Source organism: Cervus canadensis, chromosome 17 (assembly GCF_019320065.1).
Source record: "Cervus canadensis isolate Bull #8, Minnesota chromosome 17, ASM1932006v1, whole genome shotgun sequence".
NCBI lineage: Eukaryota > Metazoa > Chordata > Mammalia > Artiodactyla > Cervidae > Cervus > Cervus canadensis.
Window position 1 is genome coordinate 63,649,321 of NC_057402.1, and position 14,602 is coordinate 63,663,922.

Below are 14,602 nucleotides of genomic sequence, written 5' to 3' on the forward strand. Positions count from 1 at the left end.
CTAAGCACATGAAAAGGTGTTCACATCAACAATCATTAGAGAAACGCAAACTAAAACCACGAGACATTGCCCACTTATTAGAATGTCTGAAAGAAAAAAAACTGACAAGGATTCTCATGAAATACACAATAACAGAGTCATGTTGGAAACCGTTCGGCAGTGTTTTGTAAAGTTAAACATACACTTACCACATAACCTGGCAAATGCATTCTTAGATATTACCCAAGTGGAATGAACTTACGTTCACACAAAACCCCAGATATGAATGTTTGCAGCAGACCATTTCATTCCATTTGTATAACATTCTGGAAAAGGTAAAATATAGGGATAAAAAACACGCCCCTGTTTCTAGAGGCTGGTGTATCTCCTTAAGAAGAGAAGTTAATTCTCCTTAAGAAGAGAAGTTAAGGGACACGAGGGACATTCTTGGGGTGAGTGAGCTGTTCCAAACCTTGATTATAACAGTGACTTATACAATTGCAAGCATTTATCAAAATTTGTGGCATTATACACTAAAAGAGTGAACTTTTCTGTTTGTAAATTACAGTTTAATAAAATGAACAAAAAACAAACAAACAGTACCATTGTGCTAAAGCACAGTCCTAGAGCCCTCTGTTCTGTTAGCCATTAGTCTTTTAGTTACTGGATTATGGGGAAATCTTAGGGGAAGGGCAGACACAGCAGCGGGGGACCTCAAGAGCTTTTCATTCAATGGCTATTCATTAACTTGTGCAGAGACACTTCGATATTGTCAATAACTTAACAGCCAGTGTGGGTACACTAGTGCAAAGCAGTTGCTCAATGGCCTATCAATGGTGTCAACATTTATATGAAATTTTCCTCAAATGTTTTTCTTTGGTTTGCTACTTTGCCTTTATCCCTCTTACTTTCAAAAACTCTGTTGACTCTATGTGATCATATAAGCATGAGAGTCTGTAGCTGCACAATTGTGATTTTGTATGAGTATTTCTGTGTCTTAAAAACGCTTTACTCTTATGAACCATTCTGTAAAGATGAGGAAACAAATTTAAATTTTACTTTATAATTACTGTCTGTTTCTTAATGTGGAGAAAATTAAGATGAGAGGACCATATCCAAAATGCTATTATGCAGCATGGCCACTAAGTCTGGAAACACAGGCCAACACATAATAAATGACTCTTTTGATGACATACAACACATGGTATGATGATTAAATTTTTGTATCAATTTGGCTAGGCCAGGGCATCCAGATATTTGGTCAAACACAAGTTCAGATGTTTCTGTAAACATGTTTTTAAGATGGGATTAACATTTAAATCAGCAGATTTTGAATAAAGCTGATTACCCTCTATAATGTTGAATGGGCCTTGTCAAATCAGTTGAAGACCTTTAAGAGGAAAAGACTGAGCCCTCAAGGAAAAATTCTGCTTCCAGACTGTCTTTAAACTCAAGCTGCCATATCAGCTCTTCCTTGGGTTTCTAACAGGCTCTGCAAACTTCAGACTTGCCAGTGCCCACAGTCATACGAGCCGGTTCTGTAAAATCAACTGGTCTCCTTCTCCCTTCCCTCTCAGTGCCCATCACCCCACCTACACACACCCACACACACACTCTCTTTCTCCTGGCTCTGTTGCTATGGAGAAGCCTGATACTCATGGTAAAGCACATTGTTTTCAAACTTTATAGCCATACTTTAGTATGAGAATACTGAGCAAAACCATAGAATAATAAAAACAGGATAAAAAGCAAGCGATTCATGAATAATTACTTCATACTGTTATTGCCTTAACAGCTGCCGCTCCTTAATCTTACAACTGTTGATTAAACTCTACAAGGACACTGTCCAAAGAATGTAACAATAACAAAGGTTTAGAAAAGTGAAAACCATACTTTTCCTAATGCTAGAAAGATAGGTTTCTGACAGAAACTGCTGAAAAGACTCACATGAACAAGTAAGTGGATCCTCATTTCACATACCATCTAATTTCCCTTTGATAATTCTTTTAGCAGAAGTTCCTATTCTTCACCACTGGCTATAAACAGCTAATTAAACTCATTTTACAAAACTTCTATTAAATGCCTTCTCTGCTTAACCCTGGAGAAGAGGAGCAACTCTGTAGAATGCAGGCTGTGAGGGAGTTCACACGAGTAAGCATCTTTCTGCTGGTCCTGGCCAACCAACTGTGACCTCATCAGAGACTGAATATCCACTCCACTATACAGAATGATGCAGGAAAAGGTATTTTCCACTCTTGCTTTCAAGAAGCTAGTAAAGAAGCTCAAACAGAGAGAGGTGATTTTAGACCAAGGAGAAGAGGGAGACAGTGAATACAGTGCAGTGGTTAAGTGTGGACAATAAAGCAGATGGAAACTCTACTGCCAACTAGCTTTGTAACCTGGGACACCTTACTCAATCTTTCGGAGCTCCAGTTTCTTAATTTCTAAGACAGGGATGATATTATAAGAGTTGCTGGGAGGATTATGTGCAATACACAGATAAATCTATGAGTACACTACCTGGTACACAGTAAGGTAGAAATACTCATAGCTGTGCTTTCTTCTTATTATAATAAGGGATTTTGGGGGGTAATATACATGCTGTGATGGTTTTCATATTAACATGGCTTGACCACGGCACTCAGACCTTTAGTCAAACGCTAGCCTCGATGTTGCTATGAAGGAATCTCTATTGAAACCTAAGATTAACATGATGATATTCCAGGGAAAGGGAACAGGGATTTGGCTCTTTTGGCTCTGTGAGTGCACAGGGCAGACAGGGCTACACAAATAGTTCCAGTGGCTAGAGAGTCATGTCTATGGAAGAGTACAGAAAAATGGGAGAGGAGGCAGGAAAGGCACCTATCTTGAAAGTTAGTACTGCTCATCTCAGTAAGAAGTCATCGTGAAATAGTAGAGATGGAAGCTCCATGATGTGTTCAGTTCACAATAACATGAAATAACTATTAAGTGGCAATTATTAGGCTTTGGTAACTTTAATTTCTAACTCAATAGTTTTTATTATTTTAGAATGAATGCTGAGGTGGTTACAAAAAAGACTACATTCAAATCCTCAAGTGGGTTATTAAAATGAGTTGGTGCTCCAGTGGCTAAGATTCCACGTTTCAATGCAGGGGGCCCTGGGTTCGATCCGTGGTCAGGGAACTAGATCCCACATGCTACAACTAAGACCCAAGACAGTTAAATAAATAAAGAAATGCTTTAAAAACTGAATTGAAATCTATTACAAATGTCAGGACCCTTGGCTTAGTTAAACAGACAATTTATAACAATGATCACAATTCCTTTTCAATTCAATGTTTTCAGAGCTGCCATTCAGCATGTAAACCTAAACAAGATAAATGAATAGTAACATCACTTTGCCACTAAGATTATGCTCCAAAACATGTATGTGATTTAGCAAATTAATTCATATGCATTTTCAAACTTATCACTCCACCAACCAAAGTGTTGAGAGTAAAGAATTAGTTTAAATCCCCTTACCCAAAGAACCCAAATGACTCAATTTTATACTTCAGAAAATATACTGTCATCCACATGCTCATTATTGAGGGAACTGCTACCAGATTAATCCTTTTTAGCAAAAAAAAGCTAAAAGGAAAGGGGAGAAGTGAATATAGGGAAGGAAAGAAGCTATGCCACCCTGATAGAATAAGCCTTGATTTGGATAAAGCATCTGTCCTCTTGGCAGGGTCTCTTCAAGGCTTAGTTTTGTTCCATCTGGGAACACATTTATTTTACTTTCATTTTTGAAGGATATTTTTGATGGTTGCTAGGTTGACTGTTTTTTTTCTTTAGCACTTTAAAAATATCATTCTACTGTTTCCTGGCCTTTAAAATTTCTGATGAGAAGGCAACAGTCTTTTAAATTATTTCTTTGTATGTAGTTTGTCATTTTTCTCTGGTTGGTTTCAAGATTTTCTTTTTACTTTTGGTTTTCAGCAGCTTTGCCTGGGTATGGTTTTCTTTATAATCTATATTGCTTAGAGTTCAGTTTCTTGAAAATGTAAATTTATATGTTTCATCATATTTGGCAAGTTTTTGGACAATATTTGTTCAAACAACTTTGTTGCTATTTCTGCCCCATTTTCTCTCAGGTTTTTTTATATTGTCTGGCAGGTTTCCGATGATGGTAATGTTCCTTCTTGTTTTCAGTCTTTTTTCGTGTTCTTCAGATTGAATCTTTTCTACTGATCTACCTTCCAAGTTCACTGACTTTTCCTCTTATACCATTCTGTGTTAAGCTCATCAAGTAAAGTTTTTATTTTCCTTGATACTAGGCCATATTTTCTTTATTCTTCAAATGTTATGCAATTTTAGATTGTACCCTGGACATCCTGAAAGTTATATTATGGATACTCTGAATTCTGTTAAATTCTTCTAAATCTTAGAAGGGATATTAGCATTTTTTAAATAAGCAATTAATAACTGCATTGGAATCAAAGTACAAACTCTGTCTCTTGAGTGATAGCTCAAATCATACCTCAGTTTTGTTATTTTTTTTAATCTGTAGTTAGGCTGCTTTGTGCCTGTTCCATGGAGGTGTGATTCAAGTATCTCATATTGCTTGTTTTGGGTATGTAGGCAGCCCCTACACAAAAATGCACTGTAATCCAAAGGATATTTTCTAGTATGTTGATTTAACTCAGAATTTGAAATGCATTTCTCATGTAGACAACTCTGTTATCTTCAGCAGTTATACTAACAAACCATTTAACCTAAGTATTTATCCAACTTGTACCCAAACTCAGCTATAATTGCTTATTTATATAAGAAAAAGCACAGCAGTGACTTGGTTTTCTCTGACTCATATAATCAGACAACTGAGAAAATAAACCTGATACATGGCCCCTTTTGATATATGTCTGGAATAGGTCTTCTGAGTAGGCAAATGTGCCAATTCCACTTTATAAAATTCTAACATGGGAGGGACTTCTCTGAGGTAAAACAAAAAAGAAATAAAGACATTTATTTCTGTAGTAACAGTAAGACAAATCCAAACAAAATGGAAACCACATTTTTCTAAGAGACTAGCAAAGAGCATGAGTGCAATCCAGGATGGCTCCCGTGCTCCTCCCCTCCTGGAAGGCTCCTCCACAAGGAACAGGGTTAACCAGCGTAATCAATAGGATATAACAGAAAGGGCAGTGTGTGACTTCAAAACTAGGTCATAAACAGGCAGTATGCTATAAATTTTCACTATGCTACTTTTCTCTTAGGGTATTTATTTTTTGTACTAGTTATTTTTGTATATTAGGATAAATATCTAAATGATCTTTTCTACAATTATTAGCAGAGTGCTGACTTGCTACTTAATGTTCAATAATTTGACAAATAAATGAACATGAAATAAGGAGGAGCTACCTTTATTCACATTTCTGTGAATATCAAATATAATTTTATGAGACTTCTGAGAATTCTTGAAACTGTGCAATATTTGTTAATTGCTATTTTTATACCTTTTTCTATGTTTTACACCTGGTTCTCTATTTTCCCTCTGTGATGTGAATTTTATACATTTATCTACATATATATCCAACTTTTTAATATCATGCCACAGATCCCTAGAGTAGCCCACCAGGCTCTTCTGTCCATGGGATTCTCCAGGCAAAAATAGTGGAGTGGGTTGCCATTTCCTTCTCTAGGGGATCTTCCTGACCCAGGGATCGAACCCAGGTCTCCCGCATTGTAGGCAGATGCTCTAACCTCTGAAACACCAGGGAAAGTAAGCTATCTATATATATATATCTGACTTTTTTATATCATGCCACAGATCCCTAGAGCTGTACTTGTTTTGATCCAGTTTTCTGTGACTGTTAATCAGAAGAGGGTATATGACTGCTTCAGAGAAAGCACAGTACAGCAGGAGCTGGTTCTTTATCCTAGACCTGTCCCTGGGCTGGACAGAGCATGTGGTGGTGGTGGAGAACAAACTGTGAGATTCTGCTGTTTTCAGCTTAAGCATCATCTCCTTGGAAAGAATCAGCACCAGGTTTGTTTATTTACTGACTCTTCATTTGGATCCCTAGTTAGATTATGAGGTCCATGAAGGCAGGAGGAACTGAACTGTTTGGCTCCTACACTGTATGGCCATTGTCTAGAGAATAACCAAACAGAGGAGGTGCTCAAAAATATGCACTGAATAAACAAAACTGAAACACAATCCTCGTTCAGAATCAGGCGGTATACTTTCTAGGCCTCCGACACCCTAATGTTCCTTACACAGATTTACCTTAGAATCCTGTTCTTCACCTTGCCTTCCTTTTCCCAAACCATCATTCCTTTGACTTGGAATGGGAGACTCCCTTTGTATATATACAGCAGACAAAAGAGATAAAAGAAGGGAGCCCCTTAATTCTATTGTTAAGATTTCAATAGTTACCATGTATTAGAATTTGATGGCTTCTGAACAACCGTCAACAGGGAAATGTTGGATCCCACCAAAAAAAGATACCCTGCATCCAAGGTCAAAGGAGAAGCCCCAACAAGATGGTAGGAGGGGTGCAACTGCATTTAAAATCAAATATAAGACCCGCCAGAGATGATTGGTGGGCACCAACAAAACCTCGTGCCCACCAGGACTCAAGGGTTGGAGCAGTGACCTCCACAAGAGACAGAGCCAGGCCTGCCTTTGAGTGTTTCAGTATCTCCTGAGGCAGCACGGGTCAACAGTGACCTGCCATGGGGGCAGGGGCTCTGGCTGCAGCAGACCTGGGAGGTGCGGCATGTGCCATAAGTCCTCTTGGAGGAGGTCACCAATAACTCCACTATCGAGCCACCAAGCAGGTGACTCACAAATTGGAGAACAATTATACCAAAGAAGTTCTTCTACTGTTGCAAAAGTTCTAGGGCCCATAACAGTTTGCCCAACCTGGGGATCCAGCAAAGGGACTGAGAACCCCTAAGAATTTGACTTTGAAGGCCAGTAGAATTTGATTATAGAACTTCCACAGGGCTGGGGAAGCAGACTCTTGGAGGGCACAATAAAACTTTTTGTGCACCAGGACCCAGGAGAAAGGTGCAGTGACTCCACAAGAGACTGAGCCAGACTTGCCTGTGAGTGTCCAGGAGTCTCTGGCAGAGGAGTGAGATGACAGTGGCCTCTGGTGGGGTAAAGGGCACTGAACACAACAGTCCTGGGAGCTGCAGCATGCTGACCTAAGTCCTTTTGAAGGAGGTGCCATTACCACCATTACCCCTACCATAGTTTGGCCTCAGGCCAAACTACAGGGAGGGAACACAGCCCCACCCATCAGCAGAAAATTGGGTTAAGGATTTACTGAGCATGGCCCTGCCCACCAGAGCAAGACCCAGTTTTCCCCACAGCCAGTCCCTCCCATCAAGAAGCTTCTACAAGCCTCTTATCCTCATCCATCAGAGGGCAGACAGAATGAAAACCACAATCACAGAAAACTAACCAAACTGATCATATGGACTACAGCCTTGTCTAACTCAAAGAAACTGTGAGACATGCTGGGTAGGGCCACCCAAGATGGACGGATCATGGTGGAGAGTTCTGACAAAATGTGGTCACTGGAGAGGGAATGGCAAACCACTTCAGCATTCTTGCCTTGAGAACTTCATGAATAGTATGAAAAGGCAAAAAGATATGACACTGAAAGATGAACTCACCAGGTTGATAGGTGCCCAATATGCTAGTGGAGAAGAGCGGAGAAGTAATTCCAGAAGGAATGAAGAGGCTGAGCCAAAGCGGAAACAACACCTAGTTGTGGATATGTCTGGTGGTGAAAGTACAGTCTGATGCTGTAAAGAGCAATATTGCATAGGAACCTGGAAGGTTAGGTTCCATGAATCAGGGCAAATTGGAAGTGGTCAAATAGGAGACAGCAAGAGTGAACACTGACATTTTAGTAATCAGTGAGCTAAAAAGGACCAGAATGTGTGAATTTAACTTAAATGACCATTATATCTACTACTGTGGGCAAGAATTCCTTAGAAGAAATGGAGTAGCCCTCACAGTCAACAAAGAGTCCAAAATGCTTGGATGCACTTGGGTGCAAGCTCAAAAATGACAGAATGATCTCTGTTTCCAAGGTAAACCATTCAATGTCACAGAAATCCAAGTCTATGCCCCAACCATGAATGCCAAAGCAGTTGAAATTGAACTGTTCTATGAAGACCTACAAGACCTTCTAGAACTAACACCCAAAAAAGATGTCCTTTTCATCATAGGGAACAGGAATGCAAAAGTAGGAAGTCTAGAGATGCCTGAGCAACAGGCAAATTTGGCCTTGGAGTACAAAATGAAGCATGGCAAAGGCTAATTGAGTTTTGCTGAGAGAATGCACTGGTCATAGCAAACACCCTCTTCCAACAACACAAGAGATTATTCTACACATGGACATCACCAGATACCGAAATACCAGTACTCGGTCAATACAGAAATCAGATTGATTATATTCTTCGTAGCTGAAGATGGAGAAGCTCTATATAGTCAGCAAAAACAAGACCAGGAGCTGACTGTGGCTCATATCACGAACTCCTTATTGAAAAATTCAGACTTAAATTGAAGAAAATATGGAAAACTACTAGGCCATTCAGGTATGACCTAAATCAAATCACGTATGATTATACAGTGGAAGTGAGAAACAGGGATTAGATCTGATAGAGCACCTGAAGAACTATGGATGGAAGTTCATAACACTGTACAGGAAGTGGTGATCAAAACCATCCCCAAGAAAAAGAAATGCAAAATGGTTATCTGAGGAGGCCTTACAAATAGCTGAGAAAAGAAGAGAAGCAGAAGGCAAAGGAGAAAAGGAAGGATGTATCCATCTGAATGTAGAGTTCCAAAGAAGAGCAAGGAGAGATAAGAAAGTCTTCCTCAGGAAACAATGCAAAGAAATAGACAAAAACAACAGAATGGGAAAGACTAGAGATATCTTTAAGAAATTTAGAGATACCAAGGGAACATTTCATGCAAAGATGGGCATAATAAAGGACAGAAATGGTATAGACCTAATAGAAGCAGAAGAGATTAAGAGGAGGTGGCAATAATACATAGAAAACCTATACAAAAATGATTTTAATGACCCAGATACCCACAATGGTGTGATCACTCACCTAGAGCCAGACATCTTGGAGTGCAAAGTCAAGTGGGCCTTAGGAAGCATCATTACGAACAAAGCTAGTGGAGGTGATGAAATTACAGCTGAGCTATTTCAAATCCTAAAATATGATGCTGTGAAAGAGCTGTACTCAATATGCCAACAAATTTGGAAAACTCAGCAGTGGCCACAGGACTGGAAAAGGTCAGTTTTCATTCCAATCCCAAAGAAGGGCAATGTCAAAGAATTTTCAAACTACTGCACAACTGCACTCATCTCACACGCTAGCAAAGTAATATTCAAAATTCTCCAAGCCAGGGTTTAACAGTACGTGAACTGAGAACTGCCAGATGATCAAGCTGGGTTTAGAAAAGGTAGAGGAACCAGACAGAGATCAAATTACCAATATCTGTTGCATCATAGAAAAAGCAAGAGAATTCCAGAAAAACATCTACTTCCACTTCACTGACTATGGTAAAGCCTTTGACTGTGTGGATCACAACAAACTGTGGAAAATTCAAGTGGTGGGAATACCAGACCACTTTACAAAGCTGCCTCTTGAGAAACCTGTGTGCAGGTCAAGAAGCAACAGTTAGAACCGGACATGGAACAACAGACTGGTTTCAAATCAGGAAAGGAGTACGTCAGGGCTGTATATTATCAGCCTGCTTATTTAACTTTGCAGACTACACCATGAGAAACGCTAGGCTGGGTGACGCACAAGCTGGAATCAATATTCCCAGGAGAAATATCAATAACTTCAGATATGCAGATAACACCATCCTTATGGCAGAAAGAGAAGAGGAACTAAAGAGCCTTTTGATGAAGGTGAAAGAGGAGAGTGAAAAAACTGGCTTAAAATTTAAAACTCAACATTAAAAAACAAAGACCATAGCATCCGGTCCCATCACTTCATAGCAAATAGATGGGGATACAACAGCAACAGTGACAGACTATTTTCTAGGGATCCAAAGTCACTGCCGATGGCGATGCAGCCATGAAATAAGACGCTTGCTCCTTGGAAGACAAGCTATGACAAACTCAGACAGCACATTAAAAAGCAGAGACGTTACTTCGCCAACAAAGGTCCGTCTAGTCAAAGCTTTGGTTTTTCCAGTGGTCATGTACGGATGTGAGAGTTGGACCATAAAGAAAGCTGAGTGCTGCAGAATTGATATTTTTGAAATGTGGTGTTGGAGAAGACTCTTGAGAGTCCCTTGAACTGCAAGGAGATCAAACAAGTCAGTTCTAAAGGAAATCAAACCTGATTATTCATTAGAAGAACTGATGCTGAAACTGAAGCTCCAATACTTTGGCACCTGATGCAAAGAGCTGACTCATTAGAAAAGACCCTGATGCTGGGAAAGATTGAAGGCAGGAGGAGAAGGGGATGACAGAGGATGAGATGGTTGGATGCCCTCACTGACTCAATGCACATGAGTTTGAGCAAGCTCCAGAGATGGTGAAGGACAGGGAAGCCTGGTGTGGTGTAGTCCCCGGGGTCAAGTATAACCACCAATTCTTCTATACAAAATGCATTCTGAGCTAAACCGATAGATTAAAAATACCTTTTGGATTACATTTCATTGGTAGATGGGACTGCCAACCCTCCAAAAAACCAGTAATATTGGAAAACTGATTGCTTGATAACTCTCCTTTTAATAATTTTATCTTCTTATTATTACTACCAAAGGAATATGCTAATAATAATAAAAAGTGTAGACTATCTATGAATAATTGGCATATCTTGCCTTACTCTTTATTTTCTCAAAGATGAGAAGCTCTCATAAAACTCACTAACTGTGCTACCAGATGCCAAGTCAACAATGACAATATATTTTTAAAAGTGCAGGGGTTGCAATGTTCATCGCAGCACTGTTTATAATAGCCAGGACATGGAAGCAACCTAGATGCCCATCAGCAGACGAATGGATAAGAAAGCTGTGGTACATATACACTATGGAATTTTACTCAGCCGTTAGAAAGAATTCATTTGAACCAGTTCTAATGAGATGGATGAAACTGGAGCCCATTATACAGAGTGAAGTAAGCCAGAAAGATAAAGAGCAATACAGTATACTAACGCATATATATAGAATTTAAAAAGATGGTAACAATAACCCTATATGCAAAACAGAAAAAGAGACACAGATGTACAGTACAGACTTTTAGACTCTGTGGGAGAAGGTGAGGGTGGGATGTTCAGAGAGAACAGCATTGAAACGGGTATACTATCAAGGGTGAAACAGATCACCAGCCCAGGTTGGATGCATGAGACAGGTGCTCAGGACTGACGCACTGGGAAGACCCAGAGGGATGGGGTGGGGAGGGAGGCGGGAGGGGGACCAGGATGGGGAACACATGTAAATCCATGGCTGATTCATGTCAATGTATGGCAAAAACCACTACAATATTGTAAAGTAATTAGCCTCCAACGAATACAAATAAATGGGAAAAAAAAAAGAATAAATAATGAAAAAAAAAAAAAAAAGTGCAGGGGTTGCGGGTGGAATTCCCTGGTGGTCCCGTGGTTAGGACTCAGTGCTCTCTCTGCCATGGGCCCAGGTCCAATCCCTGGTCAGAGAGCTAAGATCCCGCAAGCCATATGGTGTGGCCAAAAATTAAAAATAAATACAAGGAAACATGTATCTCTCAACTCGGCACAAACAGAACCTTGTGGCAGTCAGTAATAGCTATATCTAAACACCAAAGAAGCCTCTTTATCTCAAGTAAGAGCTATTCCTTAATTGTGGTAGAAATTTTAGATCATATTACAGTGCAGTCTCTGAAGGCTTTGGTGCAGAAAAAACTGCCTTCAGCCTTGGAGCCTGCTTGCATCATTACATGCATCTTGGTGACTGAGGGTATTCTACTCACTACCTGGAAAAATTAGGCTGTATCATAGATATTTTAAGAACGTATTAGGGTTAATGAGTGAGTAGTATCACCGCTGTCACATGATCAGCTGCAGAAAAATCACTGAGCTAAAAACTCTTACCACATATTCTGCTATCTGTTCTTCACAGAAAGTTCTGGAATATATCTCTGGGCTTATATTTCATCAGCCTACACAGGCACTGAATTGATCTAGGGCGCTTCCAAGATAACAAGTACATAATTTTTCCTAGGGGAAGGCCACTACTCCTAGGATTACCCTCTCTGGAACAATCACTGCTCCGGGCCCATCCCCTGGAGCCAGGCCAGCAGGGGAATGGCTGTCTCTATGTACAGGCTTATTGTCATCCCTTTTCTTGCCAGAACTACATAGAGTATGAGTCAGGTTATTCGGGATGTTTGAAATTATAAGGAGAGAGTCAACATGCTGGCTAAGTAGCCTCAGAGGTGTTCCAAGTACCCTGTGGCTGCTTAAGTGAGGAAAGTGAGGCCAGTTAAAAGCTGGTCCTGGCAGCTGAGCTGTCCTCTATTAAGCCCATGCCACTCTGGGAACCACTTCAGGGTGGTTCTGTCTCACTGTTATAGAAGGAAAAGCTGACATTATCTTCCTAAAAGCCTAACTGAGAAGGAAAGATTAATGCTGTCCTGAAAATAAAAGTTCTTCATTTCCTATTAACTGAAACATCTGCTTTGGTTGCTGGAATCATGATTTGTATTGAGGGACTATTTCAAATGTCAAGCTGTAAATATTTTCAATTGGTAAAATCCCAGATACTAGGGTTGATAGTGTAGTAAAATTGTCACTGCAATGGAAGGAAAAGAAAAACTTTTACATTAATGCTAATTCCTCCAGTATTTGTGACTGATACTACTGAGTTTATAATGATATGCATGGATTAATTTTTCTTTTACCTGGAAAACAACAAATAACTGACAAAATTTATAACTTACTAACTAAACTCAAAATAAAATACCCTAATTGCTTGTTCAATATTTTTGGTTTCTAAGGATATTAGGTTTAGCATGTTAAGTGTCAAAACAAAACTGACTATCAAAAGTCATACATCTCTTTTGGAGTTTTATCAGGGCTAAGTACTGAAGTAGAAATAAAGCAAGCAAAAGAGCTATTAGTATAAAATGTGAAATCAGCCTTACCCACTGCACCCGATGACTTTGTTGTACAGAAAGGATGGCAAGCCTTTCAGATGAATGTTGTTATCCACGTACACGTATTGAAGTTCTCGAGATCGACCTAAATCTGGGTTAGAAAGAAAAGTGTTGTAATTCTTATAAATATATACCAATATAAGTGAAACATGAAATTTAATAAATAATGTTAGAATAATTCAAAATTTCTACTCTGGAAGAAAAAATGTTGCAGATTTACCTAGGTGTGAAATTAAGTCAGCTGCAATATGAGATTCTACATCAGAAAACATGACTGTTGAAAAAATTATTCAACCCACCTGAACTCTGAGTATTTAAAGTGTAAAATGAGTACTGGTAATGGAATATTATCAGATTCCTTCCCATATGAAAATTCTATGACTTTTAATAAACAACTTCTATTTATTAAGCTTGTTATGAAAGTGTTAGTCCCTCAGTCGTGTCTGACTCTTCGCAACCCCAGTGAACTACAGGCCGCCAGGCTCCTCTGTCTGCGGGATTTCCCAGGCAAGAATACGGAAGTCAGTTGCCATTTCCTCCTCCAAGGGATCTTCTTGACCCAGGGATAATAAACAATTTATATTTATGAAGTTTTTATAGGTCATTTATTTAGTTTCATTTTTCTCCACAGGAAAAAGTGTCATACGAACTAAGTTAGCAGGTCAGCCCAAACGACATCTAGTTCTGCCCCAATATCAAGATTTACTGTGTCTCACCTCCCTTTGGCAGAAAGATGATAGAAGGGATGACAGAGAGCTAGGGATCAATCAGGCCCTGGCTGGGCTGGGCCTCAGGAACCAGCTGATGTAGGAATGGGTGGAATTGCCCATGGTTGCAGGGGGAGGAAGCAGCAGAGGGAATCCCAAATCCCAGTTCTCAGCGAGGTGTGGGGTGCAGCTGGATGGACAAGACCTGCAGGCCAGGGAGCCAGGGAGGCAATGGGTTTATACCAGGAATAGGGAGAGATGAGAAAGGGAGTCCAAAGAGAAGAATCTGCAGTAGGAACAAGTATGCAGAAAGAAGGCGACTCCAGAAGTCTCCCACAGGTAGCTGGGCATCACTGACTCAAGGGACATGAGTTTGAGAAAACTCTGGGAGATAGTGAAGGACAGGGAAGCCTGGCATGTTGCAGACCATAGGGTCACAAAGAATCAGACACAACTTAGGGACTGAACAACAATAAAGCTGGGCAAAGGGGTAGCAAAGCCTAGAGTATTTGCTCGTGAAAAGAGGAAATAGGCTGAAAGGAGCTCTCTCTTCCCCTGTCCTTCCAAAGTTAGGATAGACAAAGGCCCAGATAGCTAAATTAGCATCTTTAATTTAAGGTTCTTAAGCATATTTACATTTCAAAAGAAAACCCATTTACCCATTAAGGATCTTTTAGGCACCATGGTAGGCCTTGGATATTCAGATATGAACATGATATTGAGGACAGACTTGAAAAATGGTTAACATGATCATTAACATACAAC

General features: G+C 39.8%; 1 protein-coding gene across 2 annotated transcripts in view; it reads right to left on the reverse strand.

The window, feature by feature from the left end:
• LRRC28 (leucine rich repeat containing 28) overlaps window positions 1–14,602 on the reverse strand; it is a 198,764-nt gene that overhangs the window by 54,014 nt on the left and 130,148 nt on the right. For both annotated transcript variants that reach the window (XM_043489722.1, XM_043489721.1), the window contains one exon: window positions 13,119–13,221. In XM_043489722.1, the coding sequence (XP_043345657.1) occupies window positions 13,119–13,221 (103 nt within the window). The remainder of the gene's footprint in view (window positions 1–13,118; window positions 13,222–14,602) is intronic.